This window comes from Molossus molossus, unplaced genomic scaffold, assembly GCF_014108415.1.
Source record: "Molossus molossus isolate mMolMol1 unplaced genomic scaffold, mMolMol1.p scaffold_m16_p_17, whole genome shotgun sequence".
Lineage (NCBI taxonomy): Eukaryota > Metazoa > Chordata > Mammalia > Chiroptera > Molossidae > Molossus > Molossus molossus.
Genome location: NW_023425352.1, coordinates 23,920,078 through 23,944,437, shown reverse-complemented (window position 1 = coordinate 23,944,437; position 24,360 = coordinate 23,920,078). Strand labels below are relative to the sequence as shown.

Here is a 24,360-nt window from a genome sequence, read left to right as displayed (position 1 = left end):
GCTGTAGAGAAACAAGTAGTCACACATACACTACTGGTAAGAATGGAGATTTGTACAGCCACTTTGAAAGATAATTTGTACATTCAAGGGGACATATCAGGAATGTTCACTACATTATTGCTTACTAATAGCACACAAAAAAAGCTTATTAATAGCAAAAAAAAAAAAGAGGAAATAATAAGGAAATGGGTATGTAATAAAAGGCAAGTAGTTCTAGATAGATGTTAAAAAGAGTGAGCTGCATCTCCAAGTAATAACCTGGGCAGAATCTAAGAATCTGTGACATTCACATTTATTATCTTCAAACCTGAAAAGCTCCTCGGGCCACAACTGAATGTACAACTAAGAGGATTTTGCCAAGTTAGCTTCTGGACATTTCAAATGACCCCTTAACTTTGGCGGCTCCCCGTCAGGCACCCATCACAGATAATGGCACAGGAAAAACACTAGCCATTTTTCCAGTCTTATTTATGAGATAACACATGATTATTCACAGTGAGTAAAACTCTCAGTAGCAATATGACACTTGAGAATGTACACCAAACAAAGCTTTACCTTTAGCTGCAGTAATGTTCACCACAACGATCAACTAATCTAGAAACTCTGAGAAATTATACTGCAGAAGCCATATAACTATTTCTCAGGTAATCCAGATCCAGAACCATGGCTTTCAAATGTTACTGACCATGACCATAAAGAAACACATTTCACGGTGATGCCCAATATAAACACTTACCCACATACTTAGGTAAAACAAAAACTTCACAGAATAACTTAAACTTACTACATGACATACACTGATTTCTTTTCCTATCCAATTTCATTTTACTTAAAATGCTGGTCATGACCCACTAAAACTGATTTTAGAATCCACTAGTGGATTTCAATCCAATCTGAAAAAATATTGACCCAAAAAAGCAGGCATAAAACCTTTCACCTATCTCCCAATGCTGCCATAGCCACCATTAATTTCATCTGCTACCTTGCTTTCACTCAGGCGATCCCACCCACTTGAAATACCTTCTTTACCCCCCCCCCCCATAAATCCTATTAATTCCAGACCTACCTAAAATTCCAACTCAATCACAGTTGTTTCTAGGTAGACTTTCTTGAAATGTTCTCTAACTCTAAACTCTTGTAGCAATAATACAGTCAATTTGTCTGTCAATTAACGCTTCAGGACATCTACTTTGTCTAGAACTATTGTTCAAATCTTATACTTGAAATCCTTTCTCCTAATCTTACTGAGGGCAAGGAATGATTTATAATAACTAATGTATCTTAGTGATGCCTCACACATAACGGTATATGGATTTTATTTCCTTGTAAGAGCCTCAGTTTATCTGTTCTCTCTAAGAATTCGTGATTAGCTACAAGAGTATTTTATTTTGGCAGAGACCTAAAGCCAAACTGAGACAGGTATTCTATAAATCACTATAGTACTTTGATTAAATAATTGCAGAATAAACAGTCTAATGAAAGAACTTGTTAAATTCAGTCTGATTAAATTCAAAGCTCTCAAAATTCCCAGAGAATTTCTCTAGAAAAAAGACTTACCTGTATGATGAGGCCTGGTGCCATGACATTTAAATCTTTCTGCAGAGCTTGCTTCAGGTTTTCATCTATTTGATCTGTTTTTGAAGCCAAAAACAACAGCTCTCATGACACTCAAAAAAAGTTTTTTACATTGTATTAATATCAAAACAAAACCAACCATTAATAGACAGAGTTTCCATGGAACTATTCTTTCACAGAACTTAAAGTGCTTCACACATGTGTAAAAGCAAATATATGTGATACACACACACACAGAATATATATATTTTTAGTTTTCCTTTTGTGTGGGAGAAAGTGTGAGGAATTATCAAAGAAATTAAGTTAATTCAATACATAAAAACTTTAGGTCTCTAATATCAATTCAGTGTTGTTACTTTTTTTTTTTCATCCTCACCTGAGGACATCTTTCCATTTTTTGTTCAGACAGTGGGAGGGAGAGAGAGAGAGAAAAATATCAACGTGAAAGGGACACATCGAGTGGTTGCCATCCGCACAACCCAACCAGGGCCGGGGACAAACTGAAACCGAGGTACATGCCCTTAGCGGGAACCAAACCTGGGTCTCTCTGGACCGCAGGCTGATGCTCTACCGCTGAGCCAAACCAGCCAGGGCTCAGTGTTGCTACTTAACACATGTCCTGACTCTCATTGTAAAAAATTCTTATCTTCAGTCAGTCTTTACCCCAAATAACTAAATTTCATTTCCACAAACTTCTGCCTATTATTTTGGATTTAAAAATAGAGGGGGGAGCCCAGCTGGTGGGGCTCAGTGATTGAGCATCTACCCATATACCAAGAGGTTACCGGTTCAATTTCTGGTCAGGGCACATGCCCAGGTTGTGGGCCAAATCCCCAGTGGGGAGCACACAGGAGGTGGCCAATCGATGTTCTCTCGCATCGATGTTTCTAGCTCTCTCTCCGCCTCCCTTCCTCTCTCTCTAAAAATAAAGTCGTAAAGAAATAAAAAGGGGGTAGGGGTGTGAAGCGCTCACAGGAAGGTCTTTAAAGCACACAAGAATTGACAATAAAGATGTCACTTCATTTGGCCTTGTAACTCATGAATTGTTGATCTATCTCAGCATTACTTTCACCATTAAAAAGATGGGTGATGTGACAAATCAGGACAGATCAGTTTTCTCATACACCATCCCAATAGTTGTCAATATCGAGGAATCAATTGGTAGATTTCTAAACTGATTAACTGCATGCCGTTAAGAAATTCACTAATGCTCAGCCGGTGTGGCTCAGTGGTTGAGCATCCACCCATGTACCACGACTCACCTCCATGTTTAAAATTTAAAAAAGAGAGCCCTGGACGGTTTGGCTCAGCGGTTAGAGCGTCGGCCTGCGGTCCAGAGAGACCAGGGTTCGGTTCCTGCTAAGGGCACGTGCCTCGGTTGCAGTTTGTCCCCAGCCCTGGTTGGGTCATGCAAGTGGCAACCACTCCATGTGTCCCTTTCACGTCTATGTTTCTCTCTCTCTCTCTCTCTCCCTCCCACTGTCTGAACAAAAAATGAAAAAATGTCCTCGGGTGAGGATAAAAAAAAAAAAGAAATTCACTAAGAATTTCAGGAAGAAGTAGTGAGCAGCCAATAGCAACAACCCAATCCCTGGTCAGAGTTTTCACTATTATAAATGAAAAGTAATTTGTGCAGAAAAAGAGTAAATATAAGAGGCCTGCAGCTGTCATCCTTAGAAAGGACTGTTTTCAAGTTGGCCCTCGCCGTCTCACCTGGGAACTTGGATTCAGAGAGAGATCCCACCAAACCCAAAATTGATAAAGAATAACTTAACTGTGCTTAAATTGTTTATACAAACAATGTGGTTTATGCCAAACGCCTGCTTTCCTTCTGGAGTCTGGAATTTTGGTATGTACCAGGCAAAGGGTGCCTATATAACCAGCCCCCCCAAAAAAGCCTGAGCAGTGAGTCTCTAATGAGCTCCCTAAGTAGATAACATTTCACATGTGTTGTCACAATTCAGTGCTGGAGTGATTAAGTGCATCCTGCTTGACTCCACTGGGAGAACACTCTTGAAAGCTTGTGCCTGGTTTCCTTCAGATTTCACCCATATGCCTTCCCCTTTTGCTGATTTTACTTTGCATCCTTTTGCTGTAATACATCTTAGCTGAGAGTACAACTATATACTGAGTCCTGTCAGTCCTCCTAGCAAATCATCAAACATGTAGGTGGGTCATGGGAAACTCCAAGACACAAACTTCTAAATTCCCCAAATTATCTATTAAAATAGCAACAAAGCTAATTTTTAGTAAGTTATCACAGTAAAAACAGAATATAGTCTGTAAGTAATGATCTTTTTCTCATTTCCACCAAGTTATGTATTACGCATTTCAGAAATGGTTATCATTCATAAACCATCTTGTCTGAGTTAACTACTTAATTTAAACCTAAGAAATTTAAGCTTAAGATAAAGAATATTTTAAAGACAACTGCTCTATTATAAATTCAGAAGGAATGCTCAAATAACATGTTTACTAATGTTATTATAGCGTCCATAAATGAGTTGAACAAGATTTCCAATTGGTTATTCAAAACAAGTAAGACACTTACCAAACAACTCAATGTAAACTTCTTGGAGTGTATGGGCACTGCAAAACTGATTCAGTTCATGGTGGATTTTATTGAAGATTAAAGTCTTGTCATAGTCTGCAGTGTAGTTCCTCACGATATCAAACACTGAAGGAGAGGTACAATCCATGTTTACCCATGTATCTTCTAACTCAACCAAGGTAAAAGTTACACTGATACAATACACATGCGGAAAAGTGCCAATAAAACAGTGAAAACATGAAACACAACTCACAAACCTTGGAATGTTCCTTGTCCTCAATATTCAAGGTATTACTGCATTTGTAATTCTAATAGGCAAGCTTTGAATTCCATACTAAGAAAAGTACACATATCTTGGAGGTAATAAGGAACTGAAAGTTTTCAAGCAAGGGCATGGTATAATCAGATTTGTACTTTGGCAGCAGTATAAAGATGAATTGTGAGGCACAAAGATCAGAAGCAGGGAAGTGTAAGGCAATTACTGCAAAGCAAAAGTTTAGCTAAGAGGTAAAGAGGGCCTGAATTGAGAAACAGTGAGAATAAAAGAAGGAAGCAGCTGCAAAAGCCCCTTTTCAAAAAGGCAGTTTCTAAAGACTGTTAAAAAAGACACCAGACTAGAAGGGAAAGGAGCAAACATTTATTACACCAGGTTTTAAGTCAGGCAATTTACATACATTAGCATTAAATTCTCACAAAAAACTCTAATTGAGGAAACCGAGAAACAGAATTTCAGAAATGTGCCTAAGGGCACATGCTAGACCACACCTGAACCTTGAGAACACTATGCTAAGTGAAATAAGCAAGTCCCAAAGACAAATAACATATGATTCCACTTATATAAGGGATTTAGAGTAGTAAGAATCAAAGAAACAGAAAGCAGAATGGTAGTTGCCAGGGGCTGAAGAGAAAGGGAAATGAAGAATTATTGTTCATTGGTTACAGAGTTTCACTTTGCAAAGTGAAAAGAGTTATAAAGATGGAGATGGTGATGGTTGCATAACAGTGTGAATGTATTTAATATCACTAACTGTAAACTTAAAAAATGGTTAAGATAATTTGTTGCCACCAAAAAAAGGCAGATTTTCTTCAGAACTAATTTTTTAAAATCCTCACCTGAGGATATTTTTCTATTTATCTTCAGAGAGAGAGAGAAAAATTGATGTGAGAGAGACACATCAACGGGCTGCCTCCCGCAAGTCCCTGATCAGAGCCGGGACGAACCATAACCAAGGCACGTGCCCTTGACTGGAATCGAACCTGTGACTCATTGGTCTGCAGGCAGTCATTCTAACTGGTCAGCCAAATCAGCCAGGGCCTAATTAAGTTTTTTAACAGTACCCACTCCATCTCTGGGTTTTCATCTTTTACCAAGAAAATGTTTTCCCCACACTGAGGACTTTTGGATTGCTTTGCAAGCACAGAAAATCTCAACCAGAAAAGATTTTTCGAAGGTCACAAGTCAATGTGGCCCAGAAATTGATCAGTTATAGATTTTTAGCATGCATGAAAATTATCTCTCATTCTGACTGGAGAAAATTCTACTTTCTGGAAATTCTAGAAATAATTACTGTCTTGCTCTTTAAAAACAAAGAGTAACCCATATAGTTGCAGAAAGTCAATTCTGTTCAAGACTTGTAACCTATTTCTGCCACCATTCCATAGAAATGAAAAATATTCCAGCAATTATTTTTTTATACATATCAGAAATAAATGAGGTCATAAAACTTTAAAAGTATCATTCTATTCCTCAGGGAATCTCTCAGTTATAAATATTCTGATCGTAACTATAAAAACAAAAGAACAGATCAGTACCATACCTGCACAAGGGGCCAACTTATTAACCACCTCTATTCGGTCAATATAGATCATGACTCCACCACTAAAAAAAAAAAAATGGAAAAAGTGTGAGCCAAACACAAATCTACTATAATCCCAGATCATCAAACATATCTCACACAACAGAAATTAAGAAGGAAAATCTAAAGACATATACTACTGACTCCACTAATCACTACTCAAATAACCCTAAACACACACTCACCTAGTTCCTCTCAGAACAAAAGTTCACCTCTGTAACGTTGTGATCAATTCAGCTCACATGAAGACTAACCCTATAACCGAAAGCTGCTTAACACTTTGCCCTTATTAACAGAAGCCAACAGATAAAGCAGTGCTTGTCTCCAAGTCTTCCATCAAGAAACCAAATACAATGGTTCCTCAGGAGATATGGAGGCCAGCCACAGTCTAAAATTCTACTGGTTTCCTGCCTTTTCTTAATAATTCATCATGAGTTTTTATCTACACTTTATCTGTATTCATTCTAGTATATAAAAAAAAAATTTCCCAAGTAAAACTGACACTCTAGAAAGACAGGTCTTGTTAATTAGTAGCTTCCTATACTTCCTGGCCTACCGTGAGGGGCATGTGAACTTTAACTTGAGACACATGAAGTTAGAAATGTTGAAACTAAACAACTAAGCCTTCCTACCAACTTACAATGACATTTTTTCCCCTTGATAAAAAAAGAGTAATACATGCTCACTAAAAATAAAAATTTGAAAAAAAATAGGAAAGCAAAAAGATGAACATGAAATTTACCCAAAATCTCACCAGCTGCCAATTTTGTGTCATCTCTAAAGGGAATCCATAAAAGAAAGTTACAGATAGACCTAAGGAGAACTTATCAAATATATTAACTTAAAACACAGGAAATTTGCTCCCTTTTAAAAAGCATTTCTGTCCTTCCATTAATGTCAAAGCCTCTTGTATATAAGCTTGCAATAGATATTTTAGTCACTTAAAATAGAGCATTTAAAAAATACCTTCTATTTTGATTTTTGCATTTAACTTCAGATAGAGCGGGAGGAAGAGAGAGAGACACATTGACTGATTGCTACCCACACGACCCCAATTGGGGCTGGGGACGAACTGCAACCAAGGTATGTGCCCTTAACGGGAACCGAACCAGGGTCTCTCTGGTCCGTGGGCCAGCGCTCTAACTGCTAAGCCAAACAGCCAGGGCAATACCTTCTATTTTACATTCTTCTTTGATACAATTCAATGTACTAATTATATTCTAGAAATTATCTGTGCCTTGCTTGCCTTTCTTTCCTTAAAACTCTTTATCACAGCTATGTTCAAAGTAAGGTCCTAAGACCAGCAGTAGCATTAGCATCACCTGGGAACTTCTGTTAGAAATGCAAATTCTTGGGCCTCATTCCAGACCTACTGAATTAGAAACTCTAAATTAGATGGCTTTTAATACTACAGATGACAAATGAGACAATTTCATTTTAAACTATCTGTTCCTGAGCACTGGATCAGGTGCTGGGTTAGGCACCTTATATATACTAATTCTATTCCTTAGTATAACTGCAAGATAGTTCTTATTACCTGATTTTTACAAATGAGAGAACTAAGGTTGGCAAAGTCAATAAAGGCATGTGTGGCAGCAAGGAGGGTATGAGAACTCTCTGTACTTTTTGCTCAATTTAGCTATGAACCTAAAAGTGCTCTACAAAGTAAAGTCTAGTTAAAAAAAATCTCAAAGCAGATGTGGCAGTGCTGATACATTAAGTTAGGTCTGCTGGTTCTTTTCAATAACACACTAATGGCTCTTAAGATGGAAAGCTCCTATTTGGAGATAGGGCTTTCCTCAAATAATACTCAGAAGAGAAATCTCCTGGAGTTACCTTCATGCCTTCTTGAAGATGTTTAAGTGATCACGGCTTATGAACAGAAACTCTATCTGATCTAAAGGGAGGTTGGTAAATGAGGGGAAAGCTTACCTTGTTCCACAAGGCACATTTTTAACTTCATCGGTTTGTAGTGTTGTCTGGGGAGGAAAATATATCTCAATATCAATACTCAGGATACATATCGTCAAAGAACTACTGGTCCCAGAGGAAAAACCTCTGGAGAACTACTGAGAGGTAAGCATAGCAGAGTTCCATTACAATTTTAGTCACCAAAGATTAGCTACCAAAATAATTTCTTTTTGTATCCTAGTAGACATGAAAGCTTTGAGACAAAATATCTTATAGCTAATGTTTGAATTAGGATGCACTAGGCAAGTTTCAATGTTCAACCTCTCAGAGCCCCCTTATTTGCCTAGAGCTGGCCTGGGATTACAAAGGATATAATTTACCCATTACTTAATATTACTACAAGGACTTGTGCTTTGAACTTTGATTCCACTGCTAATATTACTGTCTGTGATGATGGTACAAGATAACTATTATATATATACAAGTAGTCTACAACTCAAAGGTACCCTTGAACTGAACAGCAATCATTTTCTCTGAAGCTATAGTCAATATTTTAGTTTAGGCCCTAGTAATCTCTCAAATAGTCTGTTCAATTTCCCTTTTAACAGAATTGCCACCACCAGCACTGCTTCCTTCCAGTGAACCAACAACCTGGTACTTACTCTGCCCCTTTGGATCCAGAATGATTCTCTATTGCACTCTAAGGCCTCCAATATGTGAATACCTAATGAGTATATTCTAGACACACTGTACCTTACTAAGCACACAGCAACATTATTACTTTATGGAATACAAAGGAGAAAGGAAACATGGTCCCTGTTTCCAAAGAGCTCATTATCCAACACAGGAGATAAAAGCTGTACAAAGTAATCTTTAACAGGTATAAAATAACAGAATATAAACTGAATTGTTAGGTATTAACAATGGCAGAGAGTAAAATGATAGGTTGAAAAGCTCTCTGAAGTATTTATAAGCCAGATCTAAAGGGGGAGAAATAAGAACAGATGAAGCAGAGAAACATCTTAGGTTCAATAAATATCCTATTCAAATACACAAAATTGAGGACAAACCGTACATGAAAGTGACACGAAGCAGATTGGCTTGCCTGCAGCAGTAGGGGCAAAATAGATGAAAGTTGAAATTCTGAGAAGAGAACATGGTGACATTAGGTAGGGGGCCCTGCATGTTCGTAGGAGGGAGGGAGGGGCTTGGGAAATCCCTAGTCCGTCTTATATACAGCCACAAAATAAATATATCAAAAACGGACACTTCCGGTTAAGATGGCGGCATAGGTAAAGTGGTATCGCGTCCTCCCACAACGACATCAAAGTTACAACTAAACCACAGAACAACCATCATTCAAAACCACCGGAAATCAAGCTGAATGGAAGACCTACAACTACGGAATTAAAGCAGCAGCCACATCCAGACTGGTAGGAGGGGCGGAGGCAGACGGGCTGGTCCCACACCCACAAGTGGCGGATAAAAATCAGGAGGACACCTCAGCTAGGAAGGTCCTTCCTGAGGACTGAGAGATCCCTGTCCCACACCAGGTGCCCCGCTCAGGGTTCCAGTGCCAGGAAGAAAAGTCCCCATAACTTCTGGCTGGAAAAACCATTGGAAACTGAGGCTCAGGGAAGCTGAAGTAGCTGGAGCCCCAGGCAGCTCCTCTTAAAGGGCCCACGTACAGACTTATCGGACTCTCTCCCTCTAAGCTTGGAGGGGAGGCAGCTCGAGAGGCACCAGAGACATACAGGGAAGAACTGAGCTGTTTGGCACTGGAGCGAGGGCTGGAGAGGGGGCTTTCTCCGAGACAAACGTGCTGTCAGAGGCCTTTGTTCCTTTGGTGAGTTCCTGGGGCGGCAGACAGCTGCCATATCTGGGACTCCAGCAACCTGGCTCACACTGGTAGCCCCGCCCTGCTGACTCCCTGAGGCCCCGCCCCACCCAACTTTCAAGCCCACCCAAGCTGTTGCCAGTTGCTTAACCATAGGATTGGCCTGTCTTGGATCCTGCTTCAGGTTTTTCCTAAATTCTTTCAAACGAGCAGCATCTGGTCTCAGCGAGCCCCATACCTCTCGTTACTAAGTAATACACAGAAACAAACACAGGGAGGCAGCCAAAATGAGGAGACAAAGAAACAGGTCCCCAATGAAAGAACAGAACAAAAACCCAAGAAAAGAACTAAGCGAAATGGAGATAAGCAACCTAACAGATGCTGAGTTCAAAATACTGCTTATAAGGATGCTCAATGAACTTAGTGAGGGCCTCAAGAGCATAAAAAAGGACCAGTCAGAAATTATGGATGCAGAGTCAGAATTGAAGGAGGCATTAACTGAAATAAAGAATAATTTACACAGATTCAATAGTAGAGTACGTAAATCCAAGAAGCAAACTATCGATTTGGAATATAAGGAAGCAAAAAACGCCCAATCAGAACAGCAAAAAGAAAAAAGAATCCCAAAAAAATGAGGATAGTGTAAGGAGCCTCTGGGACAACTTCAAGCATGCCAACATTTGCATCTTGGGGGTGACAGAAGGAAAAGAGAGAGAAGAAATTGAAAACCCGTTTGAAACAATGGCAGAAAACTTTCCTAACTTGGTGAAGGAAACAGACATACAATTCCAGGAAGCACAGAGAGCCCCAAACAAGATGAACCCCAAGAGGCCCACACCAAGACACATCATCATCAAAATGCAAAAGGTTCAAGACAAAGAGAGAATCTTAAAAGCAGCAAGAGAAAAGAAGTTAGTTACCTACAAGGGAGTTCCCATAAGACTGTCAGCTGATTTCTCAAAAGAAACTTTGCAGGCCAGAAGGGAGTGGCAAGAAATATTCAGAGTGATGAAAACCAAGAACCTACAACCAAGATTACTCTATCCTGCAAAGCTGTCATTTAGAATCGATGGCTGTATAAAGAGGTTCCCAGACAAGAAAAAGTTAAAGGAGTTCATCACCACCAAACCGTTATTATATGAAATGATGAAGGGTCTTTTTGAAGAAAAAGATAAAATATATGAACAAACAAAATGGCAATGAATACATATCTATGAACAATGGAATCTACAAACAAAATGAACAGGTAGAACAGAAACATTCTCATAGATACAAAGAACATTTTGTTGGCTGCCAGATGGGAGGAGGGTTGGGGGAATGGGTGAAAAAGGTGAAGAGATTACGAAGTACAAATTCAATGCTAGACTGACAAACCTCAAAGGGAAAGGGGCTGGGGGGTGGGGGGTGGGAAGAAATAAACCAAAGAACTTATATGCATAACCAATGGACACAGACAATAGTATGGGAAAAGGCGGGAGGGGGGCGGGAGTGGGGAAGAGGGGGTCAATGAGAGAAAAATGTGGAACATCTGTAATACATTTTACATTCAACAATAAAGATTAAAAAAAAAAGTTTTTTCCTTGCCCTGGCCGGTTTGGCTCAGCGGTTAGAGCGTCGGCCTGTGGTCCAGAAAGACCCGGGTTCAGTTCCCACTAAGGGCACGTACCTCGGTTGCAGTTTGTCCCCGGTCCTGGTTGGGTCGTGCGGGTGGCAACCACTCAATGTGTCCCTTTCACATCGATGTTTCTCTCTCTCTCTCTCTCTTCCTCACTCTCCCTCCCACTCTATCTGAACAAAAAAATGGAAAAAATGTCCTTGCGTGAGGATAAAAAAAAAGTTTTTTCCTTCATTCCTTTGCTCATATGTGATGTGGTTCTTAGTATCCAGCATATTTAGAGGCAAGAAAATGAGCTGGGAAGCTGAAGTATTAATTTATTTAGATTGATTTAGTAAAGGGCATGGAAATTAAAAGCTGTCCATCCAGGACAATATATAGAAAAAAGATTTAATAACTGGTTGCACATAAAATTACAGAGGGAAAAGAAAAGAATGTAACTCTGGGGTTGAGAGATAGCGTGATGGTAAACATAGTGACAGGTTCTAGGTAGAATGAGAGAAGTTGACAAAGAGGTGAGTTCAATTTTCCGTATTTCCTTCAAAACATTAATCTAATTCAATTTCCATATCTATCAACATAGAAGGCTATGTCTTCTAATGTGTTCCAAAACTTCATAAAAACTTTTCGTGTCTCATTTGTATAAGACCAATTTCTTTTTTTTTTAAATCCTCACCCAAGGATATTTTTCCATTTATTTTCAGAAGGGGGTGGGGTGGGGGGGACGACTCACACACATCAATTGGTTGCCTCCTGCATGACCCCGACCAGGGCCAGGGACTCAAACACAACTGAGGTTATTTGACCTTGACCGGAATTGAACCCTCAATTTTGGCCTGATGCTCTAACTGCTGAGCCAAACTGGCCAGGGCTATAAGAACAATTTCTTATAAGGGTTTTATTAATATAATTCTTTCCTAAAATGTACTGTTAAAGGACATTCCTAGTTAGTCACACTGGTTCCACCACTTAATTTTTTTGTAAATGCAAAGTATATTTGTTGACACTGAAATCGCTTTACTAATTTCATTTCCATTTCTTGTATTATAAGAATATATGAGTAAATATATATGCACACTATATTGTACTTGTTGCATGTGCAATTAAACTCTAAAAACTTAGTGTTTAATATCTGTATCTCTCCTATATATCTCTGCATCGGTATGACTCAATATACTAAGCTCCAAGAAGGCTTAGTATATCCTAGAGATATAAAATAGATTTGTCTGGCTTTGAACAGGTCTACAAAATCTCCTAATCGCTAAGGGTCTGATGGTGCCATTGACAACATCATTATAAGCTGTTTTGGCTGTTGGTGAGGTCATGTAATTAAAACTCCTTCTTTCACAGAGAAATAATTGAAATCTACAGCAGTGAAGTGATTTTTGCAGTCATGTGCGTAATTAATTGATGTCAGAGCCAGAAACTAAGTCTCCAGGTTCCTGGCCCCACATTTTTTTTTTTAACAATAATGAGGTTTTATTATTATTAACTATTATTTTTTATTACAGATGTCCCTCCTTTGGTCCCACATTCACTAAACCATACTGCTCAATTTAACAACTTTCACAAGTAGAAAGGTCAACAATATAAATGGATTACAATCCCTGCCTTCAAGAAGCTTGGAGATTTTCTACAAAGGAAACACGGCCTGGCCGGTGTGGCTCACTGGTTGAGCATCAACCCATGCACCAAGAGGTCGCCGGTTCAATTCCTGGTCAGGGCACATGCCCAGGTTGTTGGCCAGATCCCCAGTGGATGGCAGGCAAGAGGCGGCCAGTCAATAAATAATTTTTTATTGATTTTTAGAGAGAGAGGAAGGGACAGGGAGAGAGCAATAGAAACATCAATGAGAGAGAATATCAACTGGCCACCTCTTGCAACCCCCCCACTGGGGATCTGGCCCACAACCTGAGCATGTGCCCTGACTGGCAATCAAACCAGCGCCCTCTTGGTGCATGGGTCGATGCTCAACCACTGAGCCACACCAGCTGCACAAGAAAAAAAAATATATATATATAAAAAAGTATGAAGTATTGAAAAAAAGAAAATACACACAAAAACTTATAGAATACAACATTATTAAGCCCCGGCCTGTATGACGCAGCAGTTAGAGCATCGGCCAGCAGACCAAAGCTATGTGGGTTCGATTCCAGTCAAGGGCATGTACCTGGGTTGCAGGTTTGATCCCTGGCTCCAGTTGAGTTGTTCGGGAGGCAACCAATAGATGGTTTTCTCATATTGATGTCTGTCTGTCTATCTGTCTCTCTTCTCCTTCCCTTCCATTCTGTCTAAAAATCAATGGAAAAATATCCTCGAGTGAGGATTAACAAAACAAAATAAGAAACAAGACCAAGGGCAAAAATTTATAGTAGAGACTTTCAGAGCTATAGATTAGAACAGGGATTTGCAATGAGCCTTATGAAGGATGGCAAGATTTAGACAGGAGAGAAGAAATGAAGAGAAAGATGGGGAGAGAAGAGGTGACGGCATGAACCAAGGCAAGAGTGAATAAGATAGAGAAAAGAATATGGAAATCAGCCCTGGCTGGTTTGACCCAGCAGTTAAGAGCATCGGCCTGTGGTCCAGAGAGACCCGGGTTCGGTTCCTGCTAAGGGCACGTACGTCGGTTGCAGTTTGTCCCCGGCTCTAGTTGGGGTCATGTGGGTGGCAACCACTCGATGTGTCTCTCTCACATAGATGTTTCTCTCTCTCTCTCTTCTTCTCTCCCTCTCTCTCTATCTGAAAATGAATGCAAAAGTGTCCTCGGGTGAGGATTAAAAAAATATGAAAATCAGTCTGACTAAAGGAAGAGCACATTTCACTTCAACAGATACAAATTCTTGCCATAAACCATCTAAAAATGAACCGGAAGGAAACCTGGAGGATTTAAATATTCATAATGAAACTCTCAGTTAGCAAGAAGCCTAGACTTGAATTACAAGATTAAATATATTAAATTTTCTTCAGTTCTGAAAAAATAGCAGATAGTAGACAAACTTCTGAATCTAAAGATTTATGATCACAGAGTTTACAAAAGTAGTCACAATCTAATCTTATTTTGTCATTTTGTTATGCCAAAAGGTATTTACTAAGTGTCTCAATCATAAGACACTACTTCAAATATTCTGGAATGCTATCAATAGAACATTCCTTAAGGTTCCATATAAAATTGTGCTTCATGTCCCAGGCAAAATATGTGAGGAGAAAAGCTGTGTATAAAAATTCAGATCCAGCCCTGGCCAGTTTGGCTCAGCGGTTAGAGCGTCCGCCTGCGGTCCGGAGAGACCCGGGTTCGGTTCCCGCTAAGGGCACGTACTTTGGTTGCAGTTTGTCCCTGGCCCTGGTTGGTCGTGCGGGTGGCAGCCACTCGATGTGTCCCTTCACGTCGATGTTTCTCTCTCTCTCTCTTCCTCTCTCTTCCTCCCACTCTATCTGTACAAAAAATGGAAAAATGTCCTCGGGTGAGGATAAAAAAAAAAAAAAAAAAAAATTCAGATCCACCCTGGCCGGTTTGGCTCAGCGGTTAGAACATCGGCCTGCAGTCCGGAGAGACCCGGGTTCGGTTCCCGCTAAGGGCATGCACCTCGGTTGCAGTTTGTCCCCGGCCCTGGTTGGTCGTGTGGGTGGCAGCCACTCGATGTGTCCCTTTCACGTCGATGTTTCTCTCTCTCACTCTCTTCCACTCTCTCCCTCCCACTCTATCTGTGCAAAAAATGGAAAAATGTCCTCGGGTGAGGATAAAAAATAAAAATAAAAATAAAAATTCAGATCCTCCGTGTTAACAGTAGTCCAGGAGCTTGCCTCTATGGAAACCAAACACTGTTCTAAATGAAGCAATCACTGGTTTATATTTCTAGTTGTGTTCTCAAGTCCTGCTTTTGACAGCGACAACAGAAAACCTTCTCCATACCACTATATAGATGTGAGAAGTCAGTTCTTCTGAGTTGTCTAGCTCTTCTTATATACTTCAAGACAATGAGGTGGTTCAAAATCATAACCTGTGCTGTGACAACTGTACTCTGAACTTTAACTCCTGCATTTAAGTAAATACCACCATTTGCTTAAGCAATAAGGAAATCTATCTCCACCCACAAATGTGGCAACTGTTCCTGTCACACCTGTCTATCCAGGGTAGGGACTTCTTTAGAAATCACTTACCTGCACAGATCTGAATGTTGTAATAAAAGGCAACATGATATGATAGCCTGGTCCACTGGGGCTAGTTAGTAAAGCTCCTCCCCTGCAAAAAGATGTTTCGATTTGACAAGATTATAAAGAGAAATTCTCTTTTCAAATATAAAATGCTATCATAAGTATTCACTCTTACTCATGCAATTGACCTATTAAAGCCTCACTAATATGAATTACTCATGATGAACAACTGCTGGTTCCTAAAATATCTGCCATAGCTAAGGTGGTAGAAAAAAACAAACACAACACATTAAACTGCTGATGCTACACCTTGTTTCATAAGCTGGACCAACCATACCTCTGGGTCCCCAACACTGCTCCCAGGTACAAAGGATTTTCATTGGTTTTTAACCATCAGAAAAATACTTGTGAAAAAATTCTAATGGTTTTTACTTTATTTTAATTGTGCATAACACGAGCCAGTTCAAAATATAATGCATTTTAACCACCAGATTAAAAAAAATAACAAACTTTCAAGGAAGAAGAATCTACCTATACAGTAAGGCAATTAAAATACTGGGTCCATAAAATTTATTTTTTAAAAATCAGCATGGGAAGATAAAGGGTGAGAGAGTAAGACTAAAAGCAAGGAGAATATCACTGTGGACTTGTTCATTAAATTCTGAAATATGAGAACTAAGCACATCTTGGAAATTATAAAAAAGAGGCACCTGGAGGGCAAATATAAAACAGAAGTCTTATTTTACACAGTGAAGAGTAACTTCATAGAACTTAGCTTTCTAACTAAAAATAGAAATAGGTTTGCAAAGAATTCGTAACAAATAACTTAGAAAAGATGAACTGTTTGAGGTCTATCCCTAATTTTTTGAGAGCCACACCTTGAACAGTTCCTTCCTTGATTTTACTACCAGGAAGACAATGCTGAACTAGATGGAAATATGAACTAATCTGTCATTTTTTATGCTTGACTTCCATTTGCTAAGACCTATCACTAAAATTTCATTTGAAACTAGAGCTTCACAGGGAAGACAGTTTGTAAGACTCAGGATAGATTTAAAAGTAGAAATATCACTTTTAGGGGATGATGGGAACAAGGAAAAAGTTGAAGCCCTTTCAAATACATTATTATGGCAATTTCTCCAGATTGTCCTCTCTCGGTATATGTCAAAAGGAAATGGTAGTACCATGCTTAAGACAAAGCTATTCAAGCTCAACTAGAGAGCAAGACATCCCACACCATTCCTTTCCTCAAACTGAAAGAACAGACAAGGTGGGAAGAAGGTGGCCCACCAATGCAATGTTTCTGTGTCTCGAGGTCCAGGAATTTAACAATTGTCATGGTCATCATGTTTTGGCGTTATAAGCCAAAATGAGACACTAGGTGCTTTAAAGGGGGTGCAGGGAATCTAAAGAACCATCACAAATAGGACCAGCGTTTCTAAATAGCAATATAAAGCTCAAACTGAAAACCAGTACAGCTGTATGGAATACAACAGTGATTTATCCATTTCTTCAGTTACAGGTGGAGTGACCACTGGCTGCCTGCCTTTTTTCTACAAATAATTGAGCTTACAAGGAATAACTGTAGGGACTCAACCTCTGCACAAAAAATATACAGCACTAAAATTGTCCAACACCTGCAGGGTGCTCTGCAAAAGCCTGCCTTGGCCTCCAATACTCTCCCTAGAGCTGGGACGAAAGTCACTGCCCTAGGACTGGAGGGCTCCCCGACGCTGCAGAGCGAACAACTTCCTAGATGCTACTCTACCGGGAGCCCTCTTTCTACCTGCTCTGGAACCTAAACTGAGTGCACATGCTGCTCACCTGTAGTACACAGCCAGGTGTCCTTCCTCGATCTTGTGGATGGAGGAGTAGAGAAGGACGACCACCAGACCCACCACTGCAGCCACCAGAACCCGGACTTGAGTCATGTTCATCCTTGTTTCTCCTGAATAAGGGAGGAAAGGGCCCCCCGAGGCCCCGTGAGAGAGAGGCCTACCCTCTCTGGTTTCCACTCTCTGCATCCTGACAACTGGCTCCCTTCTGCACGCAGAGCTGGGGAGTCCTACGTCCCCTTTCCCGCATTCATTCCTCCTCTCAGAACCTGTTTACCCCTCGAAAACCCCTCCGCCGAAGGCGGCCCATGGGCCGCCCCTGCTGGTTGAGCGTTGTGACACCCCGCTTCCCCGGCAGAAGGTACTAACTCGGAAGGGGGTCCAGCCGCAGAGCCCGAAGGGGGGCCGACCCCTCCACTGCGCTCACGAATTAATGACGCATCGCCCCAGCCCACACGTGCAGCCGCCTCCCCACCGCACCAACCGCCGCCAACAGCCAGCCCCGCCCACTCGCCGGTTCTGCGGCTGCGCGGGCACGCACGCCGACGCTGTGCTCGCCCCGCGCCTAAAAAGACGGGGAGCGGACGGGACAAAATTCTTCAGGCTGACTTCCCGCTGAAGTACGCGGATTCTTTTCTACGCCCTGCTGGTTTCCTGCTCGGGAAAAGAAGTCGGAAATCTCGAGTAAACAGTGATGCTGAGGAATGAGAGGGCCTCTGGGACACGAACTAGTCAATTTGTTCGCGTGCAAAGACCCACCCCCCCATTCAGTGTGGTAGCTGTTCCATTTATTTCTTCTTTAGTGATTTATACCGAAGCCTATGTGGCAAGCACGTGCTTCAGGCGCGGGTCCTGCACTGAATTCAGGAGCAACCAGACTTGTAAGTAAAATGGACGTACAGAAGAGGAAGATACTCAATTTAAAACTGCATAGTCAAGTATTTTTCTGAGCACTCATTAATGTGCTGGAATACTATCTAGTGAGGGCCTTATGAAGGCCATGCAAGCAATAGGAACGGGTCCTCTAGGAAAACGAAAAGGAACAGTGAGCATCAGAGCTTCCTTGAAGCTATTATGTTGGAAAGGAGTGGGATGGTAGGCTAGGTCCAGATTTTGAAAGGCTCAAATGCACCTTTTCTGCAGGGAGGAGGCTAGAGAATAGAAAGAGAGGCTTTCTTTTTACTGCATATTCTTTCGTTCTTTAAAAATATGCATTATGTGCATATATTACCACAAACAAAAAGGACAAAGTTAAAGAGTAGAGATAGCCGGGCCACTGTGGCTCAGTGAATTGAGTGTTGTCCCATGGGGGGAGGGGAGGGCAGCCAATGGATGTTTCTCACATCCATGTTTCTACCTCTCCCAAAAAATCAATAAAAACATATTCTAAAAAAGAGATAGGAGTGAGATGGACTAATAGAAGGCAAATAAGAGCAGCATATTCAAATAGGTTGGGCAGTAATTGTTACTGTTCAAAGGCTAGCAGTGGAACCATAACTGGACAAGTAAACTAGGAGGGCTCTGTAACCTCTTAGGCAGGGAAATACGGGAAAGCAGTGCTTTAGGGCCAGTGAGTATGCAAAGTGGAGACACATTGCAGGCAGGGAAGCAAAGTGGTTAGAAATTGCAGGCCCAGAGTTACAATGGTAGTAACTGTGTACATGGGAAGGGGTAAATAGACTCTAAGTCATCATTAAAGCAAGCCCTTCCAGACCACTCTACCCTCTTCTTTCAATAAATGCATTTGCCTGTATTATTCATTTGCCCTTTATTACCTAAGAATGTCTGGGACCTTGTCTGTTCCAGATAAACGATATTTGAACATAGCTATTTTAACTTAAAAAGAATGAAAAATAACTCATTCCATCCCATTTTTCCGAATGGATTCTTTTAGTTTTTCATAATATTGCTTGATTTAGAGAATGAAATGTATACAATTCACAACTGCCATTCAACTTTGAAAAGTTGTCACCCAACAAAATAGAGGGGCCAATTCATGCATCAAAAACAAATCTGAGGTGATGTTAGTATAATCATCTGTTCTGACTCACACCACCTGCCCATATCATATTGATCAGGTTACCCTGACGTCTGTCACTCCAGCCACACAACATAAAAATGGCCCTACCCTACAGCAGATCTTTTATCAATTATTACAATATTTAGACAATACACGAGCATGTTAACAATCCTTTAACAGTAATTTCAGTGCTTGGATGGCTTAGTGTTCAGACTCCAGAATAAGCATTCTTTCTTACTGTACTGTCTTTGTTAACTTTATTATTTTGGCATCTAGCTCAATATCTTCTAATAATTGTTTCTTTATTTCTTTATTTTTTATCCTCACCTGAGGACATTTTTTCATTTATCTTCAGATAGAGCAGGAAGGAGAGAGGGGAGAAGAGAGAGAGAGAGAGAGAGACATCGATGTGAGAGAGACACATTGATTGGTTGCCACCCACACGACCCCAACCAGGGCCAGGGACAAACTGGCCGAGGTGTGTGCCTTTAGCGGAAACTGAACCCGGGACTCTCTGATCCGCAGGCCAACGCTCTAACCGCTGAGCCAAACTGGCCAGGGCCAATAAATTTTTCTTGATTAAAACCCAGAACTAGAGATGCAAGAGAAAGACCAACTATTATGACAGTTGACTGTCAAATTTCTATATTTAGAGAAACAATAGCATCAGATGACTAAAATGTTAGAAGACAATCCAAGTTTTCAAACTTAGATGACTGAGAAAACAACACTACAAGCAGAAAGGGGATGGTGTGACTAGACATTGGTTTATTACAGAAAAATATGAGCATGGCTTTTAGACATGGTTGATAAGATTAGTGTTGATGAGATTATGTCAGGTGAAAAGGCTATGCTAAAGAAGCTACAAATACTGTCTTTACTATAAGTCCTTTATAATTCTTAAGGAAAGTACAGTGAGAGCCCATTGTGTTATTTTGTGTTCCAGTTCCACTTCTTGGAACCTTCCCATTTTGCCAAACCATATTCAACTACAGTTGACCCTTGAACAACACAGTTTTGAACTGCGTGGGTCTACTTATACATAGTGATATATTTTTCTCCTTCCTCACTTTTATTTTTCAATTACAGTTGAAATACATTATTATATTAGTTTTAGGTGTATACCCCAGTGATTACACATTACGTAACTTAATAAGTGATCATCCTAATAAATCTCACACCAGTCTGACACCATAGTTATTAGAATATTGACTATATTCCTGATGCTGTACTTTACATCCCCATGACTATTATGTATTTAACTACTAATTTGCACTTCTTAATCCCTTCACTTTTTTCACCTATCCCCCTAACTCCCTTCCCATCTGGCAACTATCAAAATGTTCTCCGTAACTGAGTCTTTTTTTTGTTCTGCTTGTTTGTTTTTTAGATTCAATATGTATTTTATTGTTGTTCATCCTTACTCAAGGATATTTTTTCCACTGATTTTTAGAGTGGAAGGAAGAGGGGTCAGAGAGGTAGAGACACATCCATTGGTTGCCTCAAACATGTACCCCAACCTGGGCCGGGAATCAAACCTACAACCCAGGCACCTGCCCTTGATCAGGAATCAAACACACAACCCTTTAGTGCATGGGCCAATGCTCTAACCACTGAAAAGCACTGCCAGGGCTAATAGATGGTATTTATTGCCATTTTATTGTTCATATATATTTTTTTAATTCTCACCTGAGGATATTTTTCCATTGATTTTTTGATAGAATGGGAGGGGAGGGAGGGAGGTGGGATGGAGAAAGAAAGAGAGAAAGAAACATGAGTGTGAGAGAGACACATTGATTGGTTGCCTCCTGCACGATCCTGACTGGGGCTGGGGATTGAACCCACAACTGAGGTATGTGTCCTTGACCTGGAATTGAACCTGTGACTCTTTGTTCCACGGGCAATGCTATAACTGCTAAGGCACACCAGGCTGGGCTTATTATTCATATGTTCTTTTTTTTTTTCTTTTTCTTAAAGAAGACCCTTTAACATTTCATATAACTGGTTTGGTTTGGTGGTGATTAACTCCTTTAGCTTTTTCTTGTCTGGGAAGCTCTTTATCTGTCCTTCAATTCTAAATGATAGCTTTGCTGGGTAATCTTGGTTGTAGGTCCTTGCTTTTCATTACTTTGAATATTTCTTATCAATCCCTTCTGGACTACAAAGTTTCTGTTGAAAAATCAGCTGACAGTTTAATGGGAGCTCCCTTGTAGGTAACTAACTGCTTTTCTGTTGCTGCTTTTAAGATTCTCTCTTTGTGTTTAACCTTTTGCATTTTAATTATGATGTGTCTTGGTGTGAGTCTCTTTGGGTTTATATTGTTTAGGACTCTGTGCTTCCTGGACTTGTATGTCTATTTACTTCACCATGTTAGGGAAGTTTGCTGTCATTATTTTTTTCAAATAGGTTTTCAGTTTCTTGCTCTCTCTTCTCCTTCTGGCACCCCCATGATGTGAATGTGGCATGCTTGAAGTTGTCCCAGAGGCTCCTTAAACTGTCTTCATTTTTTTGGATTCTTTTTTTCTTTTTGCTGTTCTGATTGGGTATTTTGTGCTTCCTTATATTCCAGATCACTGAGTTGATTCTTGGCTTCATCTACTCTACTGTTGATTCCCTGTCAATTATTCTGCAGTTCAGTTAGTGTAGCCTTCAATTCTGACTGATCCTTTTTTATGCTGTTGAGGTTCTTGCTAAGTTTATTGAATATCCTTATAACCATTGTTTTGAACTCTGCATCTGGTATATTGCTTGTCTCCATTTTGTTTAATTCTTTTTCTGGAGTTTTGTTTTATTCTTTCATTTGGGACATCTTTGTCTCCTCATTTTGGCAGCCTCCCTGTGTTTATTTCTATGTATTAGGTAGAGCTGCTACATCTCCTAGGCTCGGTAGAGTGGCCTAATGTAGTAGGTGTTCTACAGGATCCAGTGGCACAGCCTCCCCGATCAGCCAAGCTGGGCACTTGAGGTACATTGTGCCCCTTGTGTGGGTTGTGTACATCCTCCTCTTGTAATTGAGCCTTCATTGCTGTTGGCATGTCAATGAGAGGGATTTACCACCAAGCCTATCAGCTGCAAGTACTGGCTGCAACCCTTGACCTCTGACCACTGTGGAGGGTCAGCTGTGCAGGGCCCCACCTCATGGAGCGAGACTTATTTCAGCACGGTTCTGGTGCCTGCTGAGTCTGCCCCTTGAGTGTGTCGCTTGTGGAGGTGGTTGGGTGGTGATGCTTTGATGTGGTCTGAAACTGTCCACTGGGTGCGCTGGCTTTGGAACCTCCAGGACATGCAAGCCAAGGTCAGCCACCACCTGTATTCTGCCTGGGGCCACCTGGCATGAGATATAAAGCAATATATGGATGACTGCTACTTGTGCTAGGCTTGGAGGTCCCCAGGAGAGGCCAAGCTGTGAACCAAGGCCAGCGGCTGCTAGTGCCAAGGCTGAGGCCACTTAGTGAGGGGTATGGGACATGCCAAGGCCAGCTGCTGCTTGTTTGAGAGACTTCAGGAAAATGTGAAGCATGAGCCAAGACAGGTCATTCATATGGAAAAGCCACTGGAAACAGCTTGAGTGGACTCAAAAGTTGGGCAGGGCGGGGCTTCAGGGAATCACCAAGGTGGGGCAAACAGTGTGAGCCAAGTTGATAGTCTCAGATTTGGTGCCCACCTGCCATCTTTGTCAAGGGAGAGCTCATCAAAGGAACAATGGCCTCTGCCAGCACTTCTGTCTTGAAGCTGCCCCCCAACCAGCTTTCTTGCCTTGATGCTGGACAATTAATTTCATACACATATATCTCTGGTGCCTATCAGATTGCTGCCCCAGTGCTGGAGCTCAGAGGGAATGAGCTCAAGTTAGTCTGTGGTTGGGCCCTTTTAAGAGGAACTGCCTGGCACTCCAGTAGCCCCTGTCTCCCTCAGCCTCGATCCCCGTTGGTTTTTACAGCCAGCAGTTATAGGGACTTATCTTCCTGGCACTGAACCCTGGGTTGGGGGGCCTGATGTGGGACTGGGACTTTTCACTTCTCAGAAGAGACCCCTGTAACTGAGATATCCCTCCCAATTTTTATGTCACACCTGGGTGTGGGGCCAGCCTGTCCGAATCTCTGCCCCTCCTACTAATCTCAACATATCTTCTTTAATTCCCTAGTTGTAGAACTTTCATTCAGCTAGGTTTCAAGTGGTTCTGGGTGATGGTTGTTTTGTAGTTTAGTTGTAATTTGTTGTGGTCATTGGAGGAGGCGAGTAACACTATGCCACCATCTTGCCCTAAAGTCCTATACATAGATTTTAAAATAAATAGTTAGCCCTTCTTATTTAGTGGTTTTGTGTCTGCAGATTCAACCAACCATGGCTCGAAAACAGTATTTTTGCTGGTTGAATTCACAGATGAGAAGGACCAACTATAGAGGCTAAAGTGATACTCAGATTTTGACTGCATGGGGGGTCGACACCCCTAACTCCAGCATTGTTCAAGGGTCAACTATATTTATCTGATTTTAATGAAGAGAGTCAAAAAGTAATTTAAAAATCACTATTTTAATACACAAAAGTGAAAAACTGCCTATAATACAAAAGCATTTCACATTTTTTTAAAAATAAGTATTTTCTAAATTACTTAACAGATGATAGATCCACAATCCTTTATCTGAAATTAGAGCCAGACGTTTCAGAATTATGACATTTTCAGATTTTAGAAAGGTAATTCAGTGCATATACCATACTACATAAATACCTAGAAGGGTCTGGCAGCAGCCCCTGTCCCCCAGTAATCAAACATGTTAATATTTCTGCAGCAAAATAAATGAAGAGTCACACTAAATCGTATAGGTAGATTTAACTGTCAGTTCAGGTTAGATTTGCAAGCAAATGAGTTTTGTCACCAAGATTATGAAAAACCTTGCTTTCAGAACTTTTTGGATTTTGGAATTACAGATAAAGGAGTGCAGACCTTTATGATGAGACAAGATTCCTGAAACAAGTGACTCATTTTTACAAATGAAAAAACATA

General features: G+C 40.7%; 1 protein-coding gene across 5 annotated transcripts in view; it reads right to left on the bottom strand.

Annotated features, from left to right (window-relative positions):
- Window positions 1–17,796, bottom strand: part of ERLIN1 (ER lipid raft associated 1) — a 46,965-nt gene extending 29,169 nt beyond the window's left edge. The window contains exons 1-7 of one of the 5 annotated variants that reach the window (XM_036265533.1): window positions 17,705–17,796; window positions 17,325–17,448; window positions 15,507–15,588; window positions 7,915–7,961; window positions 5,944–6,005; window positions 4,127–4,252; window positions 1,558–1,631 (exon numbers count right to left, since the gene is read on the bottom strand). In XM_036265533.1, coding sequence (XP_036121426.1) covers window positions 1,558–1,631; window positions 4,127–4,252; window positions 5,944–6,005; window positions 7,915–7,961; window positions 15,507–15,588; window positions 17,325–17,437 — 504 coding nt within the window. In that variant the 5' untranslated portion in view covers window positions 17,438–17,448; window positions 17,705–17,796. Of the gene's footprint in view, window positions 1–1,557; window positions 1,632–4,126; window positions 4,253–5,943; window positions 6,006–6,724; window positions 6,760–7,304; window positions 7,343–7,914; window positions 7,962–8,968; window positions 9,037–15,506; window positions 15,589–17,324; window positions 17,449–17,704 lie in introns of those variants that run through there. The other 4 variants (XM_036265535.1, XM_036265534.1, XM_036265537.1 and 1 more) reach the window with 4 other exon arrangements.
- Between the last annotated feature and the right edge of the window lie 6,564 nt (window positions 17,797–24,360).